General features: G+C 41.6%; 1 protein-coding gene across 1 annotated transcript in view; it reads right to left on the bottom strand.

Moving 5' to 3' along the window:
- ERBB4 (erb-b2 receptor tyrosine kinase 4) overlaps nucleotides 1-21,476 on the bottom strand; it is a 584,914-nt gene that overhangs the window by 107,837 nt on the left and 455,601 nt on the right. The window contains exons 17-19 of the mRNA XM_030952612.1: nucleotides 10,430-10,562; nucleotides 7,679-7,801; nucleotides 5,748-5,846 (exon numbers count right to left, since the gene is read on the bottom strand). Coding sequence (XP_030808472.1) covers nucleotides 5,748-5,846; nucleotides 7,679-7,801; nucleotides 10,430-10,562 — 355 coding nt within the window. The remainder of the gene's footprint in view (nucleotides 1-5,747; nucleotides 5,847-7,678; nucleotides 7,802-10,429; nucleotides 10,563-21,476) is intronic.

The following is a 21,476-nucleotide window of genomic DNA, read 5'->3' as shown; positions in this document are numbered from 1 at the left end:
GTTAATCTTCACATGACTAAAAGCAGCTAACCTTCATCAGAGATCAGATTTCCAGCTTCTGCAGAGGCTGAGCACTCTGGGGGCCTGTGCATGGTATGCAGCATTCTCAAGGACAGCTGGATTTCTGGCATCTCTGGACAAGTTGGAAATTGTAATTGCCATCCCAGTGAGCTCCTGTGCCTGGGACTGATAGGGAGAGTTCCCCTCTAAGTGTCTCTGCTCCCACTCACAGTGTGCATCAGTGGGAGGAGGGGCAGGTGCACAAAAGGAGGTCTAAAATCGCAGGGGTTATGTCCATAACTCCTAAAATCACAGGGGTTATGCCCATAACTCCTACAATCACAGGGGTTATGCCCATAACTCCTAAAATCACAGGGGTTATGTCCATAACTCCTACAATCACAGGGGTTATGTCCATAACTCCTACAATTGCAGGGGTTATGCCCATAACTCCTAAAATCACAGGGGTTACGTCCATAACTCCTACAATCACAGGGGTTATGTCACCCTCACCCCCCACTCCTGCAGCTTGACATGATGGAGTGAAAACCTGTTTGAGCTGCAGCGGAGCACAGAGCCAGGCAGTGCTCACAGACCCCTCATGGCAGCTGGAAAGGGGGATGTGCACAGAAATGACAGCAAAAGGGCAATAAGGAAAAATGTCTCACTGCTGCCATAAAGGATTTCCTTTGATCCTAAACCTGCCCTTTCAACTGAGATTCAGGATTAACTCTGGTGTATTTCCCAAGCAGCCAGGCAGTCAGTGGAATGTCTGAATCCAACTACTGCTAGCAGCAATGTCTTTTCAGACTTTCAGGAGCATCTACATGGCCTGTTGAAGACCTGGGTCAAACACTGGGCTGGGCAGGAGCATGATGTGTACACAGAATACTAAAAATGTTTAACTTCTATTACTATATACTAATACTAAAAATATTTACCTATATTTAATTTTAAAAATACTAAAAAAATTTTAATCAGTCACCCTCACAGTCAGACAAAGCAGGATCTTACAAGGAGGCTGAGGGCAAATGCAGCTGTGTCAGCTGAGGAATTGTGTATCACAGAGTGCCTGTAGCCTCAAGGGATCTATGAATGCCACCATGGGCCAAGCAAAGAACCAAAAAGCTTCAGCCTAGAACCTTCCTATGTCTGAAGCCACCAGTGGAAACCAAGAAAAGATAAATCTTCTCTCACTTTCTTCACCTGACTAGCTAGCTGTACTTCCCATCTAGACATACTTGAGGAAACAAAGGAAGCATCTAGGCTTATCCATATCTCTGTGGGGTTTCAGCTGAACAGGAGAAAGAATTCTCTAGTCAGCTACATGGGTTTTTTTTGTCTTCAATCCTCTGAACTGAAGATAAGTTTGATATTGATATCCTCAAGCTGAGGGCTTGTCTTTACTGTAAGACAGGCATACAATTTAGAAAAAGCTGTTTCTGCAGCACATCTGAGTGATTTATTCATTTAGTTCATTAGGCCAGACATAAATAAAAGATGTGGGTGTCAGTCCCCTACATGCAGCTTTAATTTGCTTGCTACATGTCTGGTGGAGGTCACTGTCACTTACCACCTCTGCACTTGGTGTGACAAATGTCCTCCCACACTCCAAGTGCTGCCACTGCAGACAGCAGCAACTGCAGCGAGCACAGACCAAGCCAGGAAGCCTCTAGATCTTAATTATAAAACCATAAAAGAAACCAACTGCCTCTGAAGCTCTCTTACTAGGAAACAAATGAGAATGGGAAATTTATTTCCAACCATAAATCCCAAAGCCTTCAGTTTAATTTTTCCCAAGTTAACTTTCTCACCTAGCTAAGCAGCACTGCCTTCTATTATTAGCTTCTGGCCCAATATCAGCTGACCACCATCAGTCAAACTGTCTTCATCTCAATGAGCTCAGGGACTCCCAAGGAACTCTGTGGATGCTGACTTGTGCTTGCAGCCTCTAATTATTTTCTAACAGATAATGGAGCATTTAAACTCAGGGAGGATAGATTAAACTTGTAAGTGGATCAAAATCCTGGACACAACCACAGCTCATAGGATTACTTCCTGGAAACATCAAGCTGAGAGGAAAGGCCCTCACCAACTGGCTGTTTCCCCATGACAAGGTTTTTAAGGACATGTTTTCAGCCTCAAAGGCTGTTCGCTATGCTTTCCACCTGCAGCATGTCTCTAGAATTTATTAAATTGTCAGTTGAGTATCTGGGCTGATGTTAAACCAGCTGACCAGGCCAATGGCTACTTGACTTATCAGACAATCACAACAGTCAAACAAATTGAGGCTGAGGAGGTGAAATTGTTTTCCCAAGTGAATTTTAAGTCCCTGTTATCAAGTAGCCTCTTAGCTGCACATTTGCCTGTTTTCCTCACCACAAAATTCTCTTCCCTCCATAAAACTCAGGACCATGATAAATTCTGTTCCCAGCCTTAAGGTGAGCACCAGGACTGAGTTCCCTCCTGATGCCCCTGGCTCTTGCTGGTGACTCCCTGGCAGACACAGCTGCAGGCAGAATTCTTGCACTCTGAATACTTGCACCCTAAATTCAAACTCCAGCCCCTTTTGGGGACCTGCCAGAGCAGAAACTCTGCCCTGCAACTTAAGCACATAACCACACTGAAGGGAAAATCCTTTAGACTCTGTCATTATCCCAGACACAATACACACCCAGAAGCATGTGGGGAAATGGGGTAAACCTACATTTGATAAAACAGTAACAGCAACCTGTGTGTGGTGAAAATAAATCCAGAGAAGGCCCCCTGTGCAGTCTGGCTCTGCCCTGGTCGAGGCTACTTAGCAGATTCCAGCTTGTACTGCTGTAGCAGACACAGACCTACGGCAGAGATAAATCCAGGGACAAACACAGGGAGCAAAGGGAAAGGGCTAGCTGGGAATGGGTGGAGAAAGCCTGGAAAATAGACTCTGCTGTGGCTCCCTCAAGAAAAACCCCAAACAAGGGCTGTGCTTTTGGATGGTGGCCAATTCGTCATCTCCTGATGGGAGGTGCTTGGCCAGAGCAGCAGAACTGCCATCAGGCATTATAGCATTGCAGTCATTACTGCTCCATTAGCAGGGCTGCAGGCTGCTGAACTGACAGCCCAGGAGCCAAACTGTTTTTCTTCACTCCTTCAGCATAAAGTTTAGCAGAATTTCAGGAGCTCACAGAGCCCTTTTAGACTCACATTCTGCCAGCATCAGAAGTTTTCAGCAGGTCTATGGGATGGACAGGACCACTAACATCTATAGCAGCCATTTCTGTGGACACTGAAGTGTCCCAAGTACACCCTCTGCACACAAACTGCTGCTTACCAAAGGCTTTCCATTTTCCAGAGCCTTTCCAAGAGGGATGCTAACTTTTGGATACAAGGACTCTGCCAACCCAGGAAGAAGTAATTGCTGACAAAACACCTACAAAGCCAAGGGTGTGACTCATGTAATGACACCTTCCCACTAACCTCCTCTTCCCATTCACTACCAGCACTGGCAGACCCTTCTTAAGAAAGAATTAACCCCACCGTGCCCACAGTGGCATTTAGCCACCTATATACCTTTCAAAATATGACACAAATGCTTTTAACCAACAATCATTATTCATAACACTCTTTTTACTCAAGTACAACTGATGCATTCTGCTTTCAGATGTACATTTGAATATTTCCTCATAAAATGAGTAAACAGTATCCAGTTTTATACTGACTAAAGTCTTGAAGTGACAATGAATAAACCACATTTTTTCACTCCAACTTACATTTCAGTGAAAGATATTTAGGTTATGTCCTCATAATTTAAATTTTGGCTTATTTTTTTAAACGTTTAAAACTATGTCATTTTTGGGACAGGGAGGAGTAATTGCATTAAAACAATAAATTATGCTTAGGTCATTCTCTTTGAAAATTCCTTGTTTCAGGAGCTAAACAACTTACCTTTAGGAGGTAAGGATGGCAAGAACCTCTGTATAGCTGGATGAGCAATTATTTCACAAGAATGAAATTTAATCATCTTCATTAATGCAGTACAGAAAAGGATTACAAATCACTGCACATATATCAAAAGCAGCACTGATAGAAAGCATATTATTTCTCCTTATTGCCACTTGTATCAACTAATGATGAAGTCTAATTCTTTTTTATTATGATTAAAAACAACCTAAGGGTTATTTTTAACCTCAAGAACTCAAAACAACTTTAACTTTTCTCTCATCTTGCAGCCTCTGGGTCAGAGACTCAGGAGAAACTATTAATTTAAAGAGAAACCTTTCCTACTGTAACTATACAGCCAAAAATCTCCAGAGTTCCCAAAAGCCTCTTCATTTCTGAGCCATTTATCAGATGTTCTGATGCAAACACTGGGGGGAAGAATGGTCCAGTGAACTAAACTGACCTAAGCTGAGCCACGAAACCTCAGACAAGCAACTTTGCCTTTTACCAAGGACCTTATGTTTTCTTTGCTTCAAGGTTAATCAGTATCAGAAGAGGAGATATTACTGCCACTTCTCTATCAGATCAGGGGTCAGATCTTGATCTGGTACAAATTGCTCAGCTCCACACAGTGATAACAATACCTTTAGGCTGGAGTGTGTATCACTGACTGACCACTGACATCCAGTTCATCTCTTCTCTTTGAGGAGCTCTATTATTAGCAAGACTCTTTGTCCATTAAGCAAAAAATGTCTAATACTTGTTATCCTTTTAGTGCAATTAATTCCTTTTCAACAGTGCCAAAACTGCCTTTTTTTATTATTATTTGTGCAAAATGATCACTGAATGCAACAGAACCACCGACTGATAGAATCATCAAGGTTGGAAATGTTCTAACCAACATAAATGTGCAGTGCTCTTTAAAAAACACAGGAAATCCCTTCCTCTACACAGCCTTCCTTCAACTGCCTAAGAACTCAGACATGAAACAGCTGTCTGGAACACATAAATCCACAACTGCACATTTCTGTTCACTTCTAGGTGGAAGAACAGACTATACAATAATGGGAATACCTTCTCCTTGTGGTTTACAGTCTCATTAATGCTAACAAATTAGGCCTACACACTGAACCGATCAGCAAGACTTAAAAGTCACATGCAATTTTTAAGTTCACAAGAGGGACCTACAAAAAGAGTGCAAATTTCTATGACTTGTCAAAAAATTGTCACTGAATAAGACATAAAGATTCATGGTGTCAGTAAGCCTTGATCTTGACACAGAGCTGAAAACTGAGTGCAAAGCCTCTGTGATCATAGAACATTCATGGAAATTACCATCTTGACCTCTCTTCCATGGTATTTCAGATTAGTAAAGCAAAAGGGCTTTTAAATCCAGCATATTTTAATTTTCCCCTTCTCCCTGTTATGCCTTGCTGCTGCTGCCAGCTCCCAGAGTCTTGGAAAACTAAAGTGGCGGAAAACTGAGCTGAATTTCTGTTCCTGTGAGTTCTACACCAATACAGACCTGCATGCATGGTAAGATCCTCCCCTGCAACTCCTCCTCTCTCTTCCATGACTTTTCTGCCACAGGAAGATACAATATTTGGCCCATGAGACAGAGGAGTTTTAGTCTTATACTAAATTATTAGAAAACTGCAAGTATCTTGGGGCACATGCAGTGGAAAACCCAGCCCTGTCAGGTGCTGTGTACAATTAAATATAAAGAAAGAAAACTGGCAGGAATTTATCTTTACAACCTCTGTGGGTTACACAAAGACACCACCCCAGCCAAAACCTAAAGATACTGCTCGTGTCTTACTTACATCCATAAATTCCACGTTGGCTTTTGGACCAGTGGTCTCATTAAGGATCTTAATGGCCACAGGAATTTTTACTGTTTCTCCCTCAGGGACCCAGATCCCCTAGAAAAAGAAAAAAAAAAAAAAGACTAATTAGATAACAATCAGAAATACTTGACTCAGAGTTACAGGTTTTTTTGACACATTCTGTCATGTTATGCAGATCAGTTATGGGACTCAGAACAGAGAATACATAAAATTACAAAAAAAAAAATTCTGTAAAACTACTTCTTACATCAAAACTAAACTCTGATGTAAAATGAAACATTTTGTATCAGTGAACATCCTTGAACTTCTTGTCCACAACACGGTTTCTAAAAAGCAATGGCAGCATTAACATGATGCACATTTTCCAAGGACTCAGACAAAATTCTGATACTGGTTTGGATATAATTAAACAAAAATCTGGATTTTCTGTCTGGATTCTGATGCTCAAATTTGAAGCCATCAGTAAACTCTCAAAACTGATTATCAGCAGATCATAACACCATACAGGAACAGAACACCCTGAGAATAATATACTCAGACTGAAGCATTAGGAGCTGTTTGTCTATTTACTTAACACCTGAGGATCAAAAACTTAGGTGGCTATAAAGGAAATTTAAAATTAAAATTCACCAACCATCTTGGGCTACTTTTCCATCATTCTTGACTATTGCTGTTTTCTTGTCAACCTTATGGCATCCATCTCTATCACTTTATTATCACCTAAGTACATTCAAACTTGTTATTCATAAACCTATTCCCATCACCTTGTTGCTATAGTGGTCTGTGCTTCCTTCCTTTCCTCCCCTATTTGAGGACACGTGTAGATGCTTTGACCTACCACCTTGAATTGACATGTTTGGGCTGCTCCCAAAGGGTTGGGAAATTGCTTTGACTTGCCCCCTAAACCCTACTTCATCCCACTGAGATCTGGACATGACCAACAGATCTTAAAAAATAAATACTTCTTTAACTGAAGTACTTTTTCCATTGTGGGTTCCACTTTGTTGTTAAAGGGTGCCCTGAAGTATCTCATCTTTTCTGTTTAAATGGAAGAAACAAGAAGTTTAGGTAATGGCATTGTTTTTACTAGGTATTATTGCTGTTGCAAGACCCAGGTGACACTTGTGCAATGAAAGACAGCGTTTATCCATCTTTCCAAAAGATGGAAGATGATACAAGATGCTCTTAGGTAAGAACAGAAGGGCAAACCTTGGTGCTGCACTTTGCCAGCAGGACAATCTGGCCTGTGTAGCCGTCTGGGACAGAAAAATGATGGGCTGATATGTCCTTGCTCACCAAGAAATAATATTTGCATGTCACCATTTGATGCTGAGGATGAGTGTGGCATTCATTCTCTGAAAAAATCCCTTTGCCCAGGATTTTTCTCCTGGGAAGCTGAGAAGCCTCAAAGAAAAGGAAAACAATTCCTTTTCTCATTTGCTTCTCCTGTGTTGTGCTCATGTGGAATGTGTTTGGAGATTGTTTACCCACAGGTGGTTGTTCCATTGGATTGTGCTGTGAGTTGTTTTGGCTCTTTGGCCAATCAGGGCCAAGATGTGTCAGGACTCTGGAAAGAGTCACAAGTTTTCATTATTATTATCTTTTTAGCATTCAGTAAGTATCCTTTCTGTATTCTTTAGCACAGTATAGTATTCCTTAATATAATATAGTATGATAAAGTAATAAATTAGCCTTCTGAGAACATGGAGCCAGATGCATCATTCCTGCCTTTGTTGGGACATTTCCCTGCTAATACAATAGATGAGTTCCTTGCACACAATTCCTTGTGTCCTTGCTCTGCAGGGCTCAGGAACCACCCCTGGGACAGGCTGCTCTGCTGCAATGCAGAAGTTGACTGCTCCAGAGGTAAAAGAGGGCACTCAGGGCTGTGTGGGGAAGGCTCTCACCTTGTACACAGTTCCAAAGGCTCCAGAGCCCAGGACCTTGACTCTCTTCAGCTCTGTCTCCTTCAGGATGCGGAGCTGGGCTTGGTTGGGCGCCGTGCCGCTCGGGGTCAAGGGTTCCACCAGCTGCAATGAAAACCCAACCGTCCCAAACACTGCTCAACATGGACACTCATCAGAAGTTCATATTGAGAGCAACCAACCCATGGAAATTCTGGGATAAGACAGTGGTGGAGATCTATTGACCTTTGCCCTGCCAACTCTTGGAGGGATTTTTCATCTTCAAAAGCAAACGAGCAACACCATGAAACCAAGAGACCTTGTAAGAACCGTGTATGGTAGTGCAATACAACAAGACCTGATAAAGCAAGTCCTCACTCAAATGCAGTAATTTCCACCAGAAACTGCATGATGGAATTATGAACTGCAAATTGAATTGGTGTCAGAGTAACACATCCAAGGACTTTTGATAATGGAGGCAGTATAAATATTTTCTACATGACAGAAATATAGCATTTATTATCAGTGTACCACATCCTACTTTTGCCCATTTTAGTGTCTTTTAAGTTGGCCATATTTCTTTTTAATGGCCTGGACTAAACGGCTCATCACATTCTTACTCTGTTTTGAGGAAGGGATGATTTTTCTGAACTTCTGTTTTACCACACAGGAAGACAGCTTTAGGGGGAAAACACCTTAGAGCAGACAACTAATTTGTAACAACAACTAATTTACTGCAATTAAACAATTTGCTCAAGATGTCCCAAGAAACTTTGTAAACGAGCCACAATGGCACATTCAGTTAAAAATGCTCTTAGATCTCATACCATCTCTGCCAGAAAATAAATGCTTCTTTAAAACTAAATTAAAAATACATGTAGAGCACAATACTCAATACAACACATGAAAAACATTTTGTTCCCTCACAGAATGAGGAAAATAATTCAGAGCTTCTCCTACTCAAATTGTTTGAAAACAATGCAGCACTTCAAAGCTGCCTGTTTACAAGGCTAAATGCACCATGCTCTGCAGTTTGAGATCTACTTCTACAGCTCTTTGGGCACCATGAACTACTTAATTAGTTGACCAAACTAATTAGTTTTGTTCAGGTAAAAATACCATTACCTGGCAATTAACGGGTAAGGAAAGATAACAAAACCAAACAGCAACAAGTTGAGTGATTTCTTTCCCCTTCCCGCTTTAGATATTCAGTATTTATACCATGAAAGAAAGATTACTGTAAAAGAAAACTAGGCATACTGACAGCACACTTCTGTATTTTCAGTTTGTGAAGGATGAAGAGAGGTTCTGTGCCACAGTCCACCAACACAGGAATGGCAGGGAGAGCTGGGGATGTCTTCTGGGGGTTTAAACCAGGCTTGTAAGGAGAATGATCTACAGAAGAGTAAATCCTGCCACAGCCTCCAATTAGAAAGAGAGACTTCAACTAAAGCTAATTGCTTGTGTGTTTATTTCAGGATGCTCCTGATTTAATCTTCAGTTTCTCAGCCAAGACAGCAGCTTCCCCACATGTTCAGTAGGAGGCCCCGGTCCCTCAGGACTATTGCCAGCCTCAGCTTTTATCTGACCAAATGAAAAATGAAATCTGGACTTCAAAGCCAATGCAAGGAGAACCACCTGCTTAAAATAATTTATGCTTAAGTATGGGCTGATACAGTGGCAAGATTTATTCATCTAAAGGTACTGAGTATTGTTAAGCTTTCTATACAGCTGAACAGTATTTAACAAGCAACACAAATTCTAGCCAAACATGGAGATACTTGTGCAAACAGAATGGGGATGCATAAATAATTTGCTCCCAGGCTCTACAGTGGAGTTGAGTGGGAGCACAACCCTTGGAATGGAAGAGAAAACAGCACTGTTAATAATGCCTTATCAAAGAGTCACTAGCTAACAGCATTCCCAAGCTTTATTATCTCAAAAAGGGGCACCCTAATTTAAAAATACCATCATTTGCAAAGTGTCTCAAATATTGGACTGAGGAGATTGCAGTAATCACCACTGCAGTAGCTGAGAGATATACATTTAATGTTATATTTAAATATACTTCTGGATTGCCCCCTTCACTAGGGGCACTTCAAAGAGCAGGATGGAGCCATCACAGCACTCTGCTATAGCTCTGCTGCATGCTTTTGCCAGTAGAACTGTGAACTTCAATTGGCTGAGCTCTGTGGACTATCTTGCCTTAATAAAATACATTATTATTACCAATCATTATTACAGGCTTTGACAAAATCTGCACTACAAAATCTGAAACTACAAAATCTCTAGTCCAGATTTTGACAAAATCTGGACTACAAAGGTCTTGTAGGCACTGGGAACAACAGTAAGTTACAACATCTGCCTTTCAGCACGAAGTTTGTACCAGAGCTTGCTAAAGGAACTTGCTTTAGCCTTAAAAGTCAACTTAAATATGGCCAGCATGAAACCCTGTAATAGTTAAGCACAAGAACTGCTAAATATACTGATGAACTGGGATAGAAGTTCAGTGGAGAGCAGGATGGGAGCTGAGAAACCTGGTGGGACAGTTTTCCTGGTCTTCAGAAGCGAGGAATCTGTACTTGCGAAGAAAAGCAGCACCTTGAAACAACTTTGTTCTTTTCACCAGTTTAGTCTACACAGGTAAGCAGAAGGATTTCTATAGGTAAGGGAAGACCTGAACATGTCTAATCTGAAAGTAGAGCAGCCCTGAAAAGCTCCCCAGACAGCCTGTGAGGAGCAGCCCAGGCTCACCTCAGTCTCCAGGAACCTTCTCAAGGCTCTCTTCTTCTTGATGCTTTTGCGCCGAACGTACACAGCGAACGTCAGGCCCATGATGACGATGATGAAGAGGCCACCAATGACTCCAGCAGCAATCAGGGGGGTTCTGGCAATCAGAATCAGAGACTTTACTTCTACAGCTAGGGGTGAGAGACCAAAGAATGCTTGGGTACATAAAACACAGTCACATGGAAAGCTCATTAACTGCCTTATGAATTCCAGCCCAGATGGGAAGTCGGGGCAAACACATTGACACATGGTAGGAATTTGCTTGTTTTAATCATTATGCCAATTTTTGTTTACAAACCCCCATGCACATGTGAGGAGTCGTGTGGACAAGGAAACACAACATGCACTTTGATGGCAAATGCAAATCTGCAATGGCAAAATGAGGACACAGGTATCTGCAGGTTCCTGTGAGAGATCTGCCCGTGCTGACTTTGGTTCCACCCCATCAGCTCATGGGCTCCTGCATTCAGGGGAAAACAAGCTCACGAAAAATTCCCAGAATGGAAACACAATGTGCCTTCCTGAGCATGGAGGAAGTGAGAGGGAATTTCACAGGCAAGATGGGGAGATCACCTACACAGGCAATGGAGAAATCAGGCTCCCTCCAGAGAAAAACTCATAGCAGTACCTTAAATTGGGCATTTTCACAGCATACCAACAACTTGCCAACATGAACACACTCAGAGCATTTGACATCCCTCTAACAATGGCTGCAGAGTTGCTGAAAAGATGGGTAAAACCACAGCATGACAACTGCAGAGTACAATGGTGCAGAAACCATTGCCTGGTAAGCCCAGGACATAGATTAACTGTTGTCAAGATTGTGGAAATGTCACTGCTGTGCTCTAAAAGCCTCCCTCAGTTACATCTGAATGATGATGAAAGGTACATTACAGCCTATTAATAAAAATGTACCACACAGCTACAGAAAATTTTAGAGTCTCCCTCAGAAATACTAAATTGTTTTATATAACCCTTTCTTTATTCTTTATTTTTACAACCTTTCCTGAAGCAGTGCCATCTCATCTGGCATGGTGCATGAAGGTGTGTCTACATTATCACTGAGAAAGCCTCACACTCCCACATCCAGTATTTAAATTTATTTATATCCACGTTTTCCCAGGGTAAACACATTACCACAAAGGCCTATTGCAGTTTACAGACTTCCTGATGGAAACTCTAAGCTTGCAAATAAAGGAAAGGGAATGTTGTCTGGCTGCAAAATGAGTTATGGCGTTTGGAGAACATGAGACCAGTACCACTTCCTCCTCCTCCTCCTCCTCCAAACACATTGTCCTTTCTAACCCCAGTGCTTAGTCTGTGATTTTGAGTGCAGAGCTAAAGAATCTGGAATATCCACCCCACACAATACCCCTCTTTGTTAACATGTCTTTCTACATTGTAAAAAACTATTTTAACAGGCAATTATGAAAAACACCGGCCACCAAAAGCTTCCTATGGAGCTTGTACTGCCTAATGCTCTTGAGCAGAGGAATTTTTAAAATTCATTTTTATGCTGTACGAGCAGTCATATAATTTTTAACAAACACCACCAAACCACAGAGTGACTAAACAAGCAGGAGAACTCTCAGCTTTAAGGTGCATATTAATGACTAACATAACAGTTGTCAAAGTAAGTAATTGGAGTTTTATAGCGCTGTGTACTCTAAAAGTAGTCCAAATAATATTTACATGATAGACTATAATAAAGAAATGGTTCTAAAGGGGACATAATAAGTAATGAAGAAAATGAAATGAAGTTTGTAGCTCTTCTATTGTTATAGAGTACAAGGGGGGTTCAAAATGGATCTTTATGATTCATCATGTGAACTCTCAATGACTTTGAAAGAATGTCCTCATTTTTAGTAGGTAATTGAAAACAAAGAAATTTTTCATGACTTTACCAAACAAGCATTTTAGTTGCTAATGTGAAATATGCTACATTATACCTAAATTTTTAGGAGGTACCACCTAAACATATTATCAAGCAAGCTTAAAAAGAAGCTTGAAAGGGACAGTACAATGTGCAATAAACTAATGCATTTAAATGCTAAATAAATCAGTAAAATACATTAAAAATGTATTTTCCACTCAAATACTGATCAATTGCCTTGACTCCCAAATCCACTACCCTTGCACTAAATCCTGTAAGTCACAAACACCCCAGCCTCGGATGTGGTCACATAGCCAGCACCTTCTCCTCTCTCTGCTGCTGAGCTAAGCCCCAAAGTCAACAACTCAGGTTTATTTGCTCCAGGACCAGATGCCAAGTCTCTGCAGCCACAGTTCCCTGTTATCACTTCACACTGCTTTCAATCGCACCTGGATTATTTCCTAAGCCCAGTTTTCAGGGTGCCACCCCATCACTGGGGCTATTTTCACGTGTTTGTTGAGTTGACTTTGCTTTTTCTCTCTGTTCTGCTAATATCGTTCTGCTAATATCAGTTCTCCTGCCTCAGTTCTCTGCTTATTTTCATGCTTGCAGAGCCTTACCTTTAATACCCTGATGAATTCCACTAAGCTGTTTACCTTTCTACTGGGCCATTGCTGGGGCTGTTCAACACAGATCCCGGCAAGGTGGCACTGACCAGAACTGCTGCTGAAGTCACAAAACCTTCTCTCATTTTGTTTTTTTTCAATCCAATCCTTTTTTGCACATGCACCTAACAAACTGTTTGGCTTCACAGGCAGCTGGACACACAAATCTCCTTTTCTCTGGTGGCATTAAGGGCTTAATCCAGTCACTTTTGTTACATTACTGCCCCACAGCCACCTCCATGACTGCAATTCCTGACATTTGCCCCTCTCAGACTACTGCCCACTTAAAATTAATTCCATGAGCAATGCTGATGAAAAGACAAAAAATGCACTATCAAAAGCCTCCATCATGTTAAAGTAATTTTTTAAAGCATGGAGGGCTGAATAGCTCGGGAAAGCTAAAGTTCCATGTCAGTCCTGCCTGCCCAGCCTAATTAATGGGCAGCCAAAAGTCAATCCTGGCTGACATTTCTTACAGCTCCACCACTAACCCACCAACAGGAAACTCCTGATACAGCCACTGCTTTCCTTTACACACTGGAAATCTACTCCAGAGGATGGAAACAATCTCTGCAAGGTGTTTCTGGATTTTCATGCTCATCAAAACAGGCTTAGCAGCCCAAGAAACATGGCCCTGAATCATAGTTCAACCCTATATAATTAATTTGTTATCCCACATCCCTCCCTCAACTGAGGACAGAATACCAATTAATAAGTGGAAAAGGCATCAGCTGGGGAGGCTGTAGGAGGGAAAAACCCCCCATAACATGAAAAACCAGCCTCTTAAACTAGAAACTGTGTATCTGTGGCTAAAAGTTGAAAGAAATATTCCAGTAGTCCCTTAGGAGAAATGAATAATATATATGTATTTCTTTTTTAAAGGGTACTGTGTTTTCACATTTAGAAACACCTAACACCCACTTCCACACACCAAAGCTGACACTGAGTTCAAAGTTAGTATTCCAAGATGGACAGGGATGCTCAGCAGCAGGGCTCACACCATTTCATCCACTCCAAAAGAGCAGGACACCTGCAATTCCCACAGTGCCCTGAGATCAGATATTAAAGCCTAACTACTGATTTGGATGAGTACAGGGTTGGTCTCACACTCTAGACTGCAGAGTGCAGCAGGAAGGGGAGAGGAAATGGAGCTGTGGTCCATGGAGTAAAGCTGACAAACACCACCTGCTTCTCCATCCTTGGCACTGACCCACCTGGTCTGAGATGTAAAGAAACTGAGCTTTGAAGCCAAGCTCTTAGAAGGCTCCAAGTTCCTGTATCAGCTTCCTCCTGCGTGGAGTTTTTATCTGTATATCCAAACAGGATTCATTACAACCTTGAGTGCTTGCTAAGCAGTTCCTTCTCACAAATCCTTGTTTTACCATGGCATTATTTTCTCCTGATGGATGCTTCCCACACCCTGCATTCCTCACTCCTTCCATCAGTGGGGGTTCAGCCAACTTTGAAGCTGTCCTTTCAGAGATCTGATGGATTCTACTAATCCTGTAGTGATAATCTTAGTATTTAAAATATACAAGATAAACAGCCAGGCTGGGAAGCAAATTTGTGGATGTTTCACAACTGCTGTGCTAAGTTCCACAGCCACAAGGTCCAGAGTGCCTGGTGCTCACCCCAGGGATGGCAAGGATTCATCTGATGTTATTCTCACCAAGACTGCTTTGCTTTATACTCTTTTTCAAGAACCCTTCACCCTCCCCCCTCTCTCCTCCTAATCGGAGGGTGTTTGAATACTGATAAATGGCCCTATTTATGTGCAGATTGGGAGTTTTTATCAGGAGTAAACACAAATTTTAACTCACAGCTGATCTCACAGTTACACAATTACTACCAAATCCACATTTAATCCAAAGATGGGCAAACTGTCAACTAGCCACAACTTTTCAAAATGTAGAACGACCTGAGGGTTGCAGTCTGTGTCTGGGTGCACTCAGCAGTTAAACACCACTAAAGAGCAGACCGAGCTTTCACTTTGGCCAAGGCTCATGTGGACAAACATGTACCTGTTGACAAAACTGCTTTTTTCTTACCCACACTGGTTCTTGTATCAATGCCTGTAAAGGTGTGTTCTACTCACACATCCTTTTTAAGAATGTAGGAGTTCCCATTTCACTCAGAAAAGTAAATGAGGATAAAGAAAGAAATATTAAGTAGAGCTTTGAAAATTATTACAGCCTAACATTCTACACATTAATATGTATTCAAAATCTGTGGCATTTTTATTACCACACACAGTGCACAATGGATTTCTTAAAAAATGGTTTAAAATCTGAATGGCATAATTTAGAACTACCACTCTCTTACGTTTTCATTCTAAATTACAAGGAACTCAATATTAACTCCCTGTTAATACATCTGACTAGGAATAACTACTGAAATCTTTGGGATTACAGCATCAATATCAAGGCTTTTTATGGGCTTCTCCTCTAAAACTGAAATTCCCAATAAAATCTCTTGCACCTCTGCCATTTTTAGGCTGAGATTTTTCTTTTCTGCCTCAACTTTAAAAAGGAATGCTATTGTTAAGAGCTTGCACAGTGACTCTGTTTTGAGGCTTGTGCTTTAAAGAAAAAGATTAGCATTCTTTTTAAAATATGCCAAGTCAGGCCCCACATAATGTAGATTGATTTATCTGTGACACAAAGCCAGTTAAATCCACTAGACTGAACTCACAGGTGAACCAGTTCAGCAAGTAAAAGAGCAATCTGCTTTATAAAGTTGTCATATTTCCCATTTTCTTTGCAAACAATAATATTTTGCATTAAATAAGGAAACTAGAGCTGTAATGACCATGGATGCTGATGGACTGCTCTAAAATCAAAACCATCAGCATTAACTCCAGGAGTTTCTCCCTGCATAAAGAATTCCTGTTAGAAGCAATCAATTCAGCCTGCTGCTCTGCAACCAGTGGCAGTCAGTGGCTCATCATGCCTGTGAACATGAAATTATTCATCCAGAAAACACACTTTTCTCCAGTAGAAGCACGGCCTGCTTTGCGGCACTGTTTGCTGTTCATTCACTGTCACATCCAGGAGCACCAGGGAGCAGCACAAGCCATGGCAGGGCCTGTTAAATTCCTGGAGGAACACATGAAATGTGGAACCCACATCAAATCTGTGGGTACCCAAACATCCAGTGGGAGCTGGGTCACATGGACAATCCACACTGTAGCTCTATCTTAGGTTGGAAGATGTGCCTGGGGCTGTGTATTCTCTTCCCATCTGTCAGAGGTGGGGCAGTTCTCTTCTGTTATCTGGGCAGGTTTGTTTATCTCTCCCACAACCCATCCTCCCTCCAGGAGATCTCTTCTGTTCATGGCCACTGAGTGTCCCTGCACGGCTGATAAAATTCCATCATCCCACTGGGAGCTGCTCTGCCCAGGGGAGGAGCCAAGCATTCCTACCTGGATAGAATCTGACATTTGGAACAGCACAGCAGCCTTTGCCCACTGCATTCCCAGAGGAGCAGCTTTCTTCTCCCCTGCATTCCCAGAGGGAGCCCAGGCCCATCTCCAGCAGCCCTGGAGCTTCAGAGGAAAACTCCCCCCTTGTGCAGGATCCCTGCTCCAGCAGAACCACAGCTGGCACTGCAGGAGGGCTGAGCCCCCATGGGATGGGACTGTGCCAGCACCCTGACACACAGGGGGTCAGCTCCTGTTCCTACTCTCTCGGTGGTTTTTTTGTATTACTGCATTTGTATTTTTAATTTTCCTAGTAAAGAATTGTTCTTCCTATTCCCATATCTTTGCCTGAGAGCCCCTTTCAAAATCACAATAATTCAGAGGGAGAGGGTTTACATTCTCTATTTCAAGAGAGGCTCCTGCCTTCCTTAGCAGACACCTGTCTTTTCAAACCAAGACAAGCTCAAAACTGGAACATTCTGCTCTGCAATAGGTTTTTATAAATACAAAGAATGGAGAACATGAAAGAACGTTCAGGAGTATTTTAAATAACTATCAGGAGAAGAACTGCTTGAATATTTTGCTTTTCCTTTTGTTATCTTTTTAAATACTTTTTTAATTCCACTAGTGGAAAGTGCTTGTAATTCACTGAAGTTCAGTTAAGTGTTTGCTGAAATTGAGCTATTCAACAGAAGAAATATCCAAACCCAAATGAGACTCTGCCTGGAGACTGCACAGGTGGATTGTCTACCTCTAATGGGCTACAAGAAGGTTTCTCTACCTCATGTCCTTCATTTTTACTCTATTTTGCAAATCAACTTCTTTCTTCAGAAAATGCATTTATCTCTGTTTTTATATGTGCCTGATTTTTTGGAATGCCAGTCTTTCCTGAAAGTACTCATTCAGAAGATTTAAGGAGCACAGAGCAGATATTTTAAGTGGTTGAGAACACTGGACTCCTTCCTGTTCCAGCTTTGAGTCATTTGGGACAGCAAGCATTTGCTTCTCAAGCTCCAGGAGTAATTCACAGTAGAGAGCCTCCAAAGACTATACTTGGGGACCAAGTCTGACATTCTGAACCAGATTCCTTTCTCTGAATTCTTTAGGATTTATGTTTCTCCTTTATGAAAAAAAAATCTGTACGTTGAAGAGAGCCCCAACCTCTGCCCAAGCACCTCTCCAAGGGGAACAAGCCCCTGCACTGAAGGGAACAGTCAGACTAAGGTTCAGCACTGGACACTGGCAGAAGAGAAAAACCAAACATCAAAACTGAAAGGGGGGAAATTTAGATCATATATATGGCAGAAACTTTTCCCTGTGAGGGTGGAGAGGTTCTGGCACAGGTGCCCAGACAAGCTGTGGCTGCCCCATCCCAGGAAGTGCCCAAGGCCAGGCTGGATGGGGCCGGGAGCAACCTGGGACAGTGGAAGGTATCCCTGCCCATGGCCAGGGGTGGAACAAGGTGATCTTTAAGGTCCCTTCCAACCCAAACCATTCTCTGATTCTATGATAACAAAATGGGACATGACAAACAGATGAGAACAGAACTATCACACTGTGTTCCCAATCTTCAAGTTTCTTTTCATATCCAATAATTTGTTCTGTAATAAGAGCTCATGTGGGTTTCAGCTGAGGTTTTTTAACAAGTGGTGGCACTAAAGCATCTTTTGGACCTATGTTTGAGATGAGAGTGCATGGAGGATTTGTAGCAGGATGTGTTTGGAAATATGCATCATATCTTTCATGTATTATGTACATTCATGCACACCCACAGATAAAAATCTTTCCTCCAAAGCCTAAATCAAAACAGTCACACTTCACTCTGCACTGGCATGTTTATATAAATAGAGTATTTGAGACATTTATTAGAACACTAGCAATGGCCATGGTGCTGTTAGCTTCAACACAGATTTTAGCTACTCATCACTTGAGTTCTAAATATGCAGAATTTATCTTTGTAGAGCATAGCAGGAAAGAAATGCAGCCAGTGCTCATAAATATGGAGGAAAATTGAAGGCAGATAAAGAACAGAGCATAAGGAATTTCTTTGAGTATGCCTGATGCTGCTTTTGGATTTATCACTATTATTTTACTGGAATAGCAGACTGTCTAAACATCCTACACAAATTACATCAATCATTAGAAAACCCCTTTTGCTTACTGGGGAAAAAGCTCATATAAAACTGATATCCTGTTCCTGACATAGGTTTAGAGAGGATCACCTCCTATATGATACTATGCCCAGAAGTTCTTCTATGTTAATAACTTATCAGTCATTCTTATGTTACCAAATGAAGCAGAGAGAAACTCTGGAGTATCTTGCAACTCCTCTTAATTCTAGTCATCATCCCACTGCCAGCATTTCCCCAAAGGCCATTCTAAGAAGAAAAGTTGAGCACAGAAGTTCCAAACTCACCCACTGTCACTGCTCTCCTCCATATCCACAGCCAGCCAAAGGAATCCAATCCACTCCACGGGCTGTGAAGGAGCCAAGGGAAACCTTGGCCCCTTTGTGAGCATCATCTCAGCTCTGCTGACCATGGGGCTGTGTTTGTGTACATAGCAGCCTCCCACCACCTCCAGTCACAGATGGGACTGGGTTAGGAAAGCAGCATATGGCCATGGTGAGGGTGCTGCTAAGAGCAACCCCGACTCTCCTACTGCTCTTCTATTAGGATTGTTTTGTAGTAAAGTACAGCCCACATTGAGATAAATAATAATTTAGTAAAATAGCTCTTCCTTCTCCCAAATTTCTGTATGATAGAATATTCTGGAATTTACTGCTTTATCTGTACAGCTTTTAAATGTTAAAGAAACTCGTCTTCCAACAGCTGCTAAAATTCCAGAACAGAACAGGCCGAGCATCTGGGGAAACAGCGATCCAGCTTAAAAATCTTTTTTCCTCTTCCATTCACAACTCCCTCCCTTTCCCCATTCCACCAAATCCCCAAACCTAAGTACCAGTATTCTGGCAGGTAGTGGATCCTGCTGAGTTTTTGTGCCTTTTACGTCTCACAGAGTCTGAAGCTCATTAGAGGTAATAAAATAAAATAAAATAAAATAAAATAAAATAAAATAAAAAAATAAAATAAAATAAAATAAAAACAAGGAGAGAGAAGGCTTCAATACCTTTTTTTTTCCCCTGCCTTTGTCATGAGGGAGAGAGGGATTGCTTCTCATTCCACTTCAAAAATATGTGTATTTGAAGTTTTTCAGTGATCAGCAGCACAAAAAGGCTGATGAAACCTTGAGAGAGTATGTCCAACCATACTGATACAGCTATAGGTTTTGGCTTGCTTTCTTAGTGATACCCTTCTTCTCACTGGGAGTTTGCTGGAAACTGCTCCCCTATTTTAAAAACCCATTGATTAAAAGCTGACTCAAGCATCCCCAAGTTTGGAATATGCAGCCCTGATCCACTGGTTGATCCAGGAACTGGAAGCAGAGAGAATTCACCCAGAGCTGAAGTGAAACAGCACTGAACTTCACCAAGTTATTCACATGCAGAGGACATCCCTGCCACAAGGGAGGGAAAAGCATATCTATGGGAGATGGGACACTTTTAAAGCAAGGATATTATCTCTTCAATCTGTTCTTTGCCTATTATCCTTGCTGTGATTGAGACTATGCATATTAACAACTAGTGGTCCATTTTAATGCAGGGATACTTTTTACCTTTTCATTTTTTTCCCTTCATCGGTCCATTAGGGGCAGGGAAAGAGGTGATTTACTTCTGAAATTCGCACATATTTTTTAAGGAAGGCTATTCACTTAAGCAGAGCAATGCCCATGGATACAGCCACCACTGGCATGAACTGAAAATATCCCCATGGCTGATTCCAGCCTGCTGGGAACTTGGAGGAGATGGGTTTAGCCACTGCCATGCTGCTGAATTACATGTGTAACTCTGGAATTACACATCTTCCCTCCAGTCTATCACATCACTGCAGTTTCTTTGCTTCTGACCAACCAGTCTACAGGATCTGCATACCCTGTCCTTGTTCCCAGCATTATTTTCTGATCAATTTGCAGATGAACAAACTTTATCACCAAAACCAGGGATTGCAGTGTCTTGCCTCCTCTTCAGCATGACCTACACTGACATCAGGCCTACAGATTCCACAGGGATTAACTTGAGCAAAAGAAATGGCAACTAATAAAACTACACCTTCCATCCTTTTGCTTCCTTTTACTTTTCTGCTGTCACCACTTCTTTTCACCCATGTTATGGTGCTTTACAGCTTCTGTGCCTTCTAAGACACATCTGTACTACCTAACTTCAGTGACACATCTAAAGATAACTTGATTTACAAGTAGAGAACTCTGAGTTAAAATGGAACAGTGAACACAATAAGAACATGTCATAAAAATCCAGGTGAGCATTTTAAGAGGTGTCCAACAGTGGTGTATTGCTTTGAAATCCTGTGTTTCCAAAGGACACACTATGTCACAGGCAGAGTACTGGGAGTCCAAGACAAATTGTATGAGGAAAAAGTCCACACTTTTCATTAAAAAGGTTGCATTTCAGAGTGTTTTCCTTTAGGCACTACTAGAAAAACTTTGTATCGCTGACAAATCAGGGATTACATCATGACTGGACCATGTTTAACCAAGGCTTGGCCCTTGTCCTGAGGATGAGGTTGTATTTGTTCTCAGATTTCTACATGAATGCCACAACTCTCTAGTATGAGAAACTACCAGCTCTGCTGAGAAATGTACACAACAGGCAAATACAGTTACCTCCTCACAACCCTCTGCCAAAGACAAGCTCGATCAGAACTAGCCAGCACCTGCTCTTCACATTATCCCATAATCTTTCCTTGCCTGTTTTATCATTTGTTCAATCTCAGATAACTACAGAAATGATTTTCAACATTATCTTCTATTGATGAAACAGCCAATATGTCTGCAAAAGATCTTGTTCACCAGCAAGTGAAAATGGTGTCATTAAAAATTTACATCAGATTGAAAAAAAAAAAAAGGCATGAAGCTTTTTGACAAAAGTACAGATAAGATCTGAATGAGTTTCTCATCTCTCCTAGAAAAGGACAGTCT

This window comes from Camarhynchus parvulus, chromosome 7, assembly GCF_901933205.1.
Source record: "Camarhynchus parvulus chromosome 7, STF_HiC, whole genome shotgun sequence".
NCBI lineage: Eukaryota > Metazoa > Chordata > Aves > Passeriformes > Thraupidae > Camarhynchus > Camarhynchus parvulus.
The sequence above is the reverse complement of the archived record's forward strand: the minus strand, read 5'-3'. Positions and strand labels throughout refer to the sequence as shown.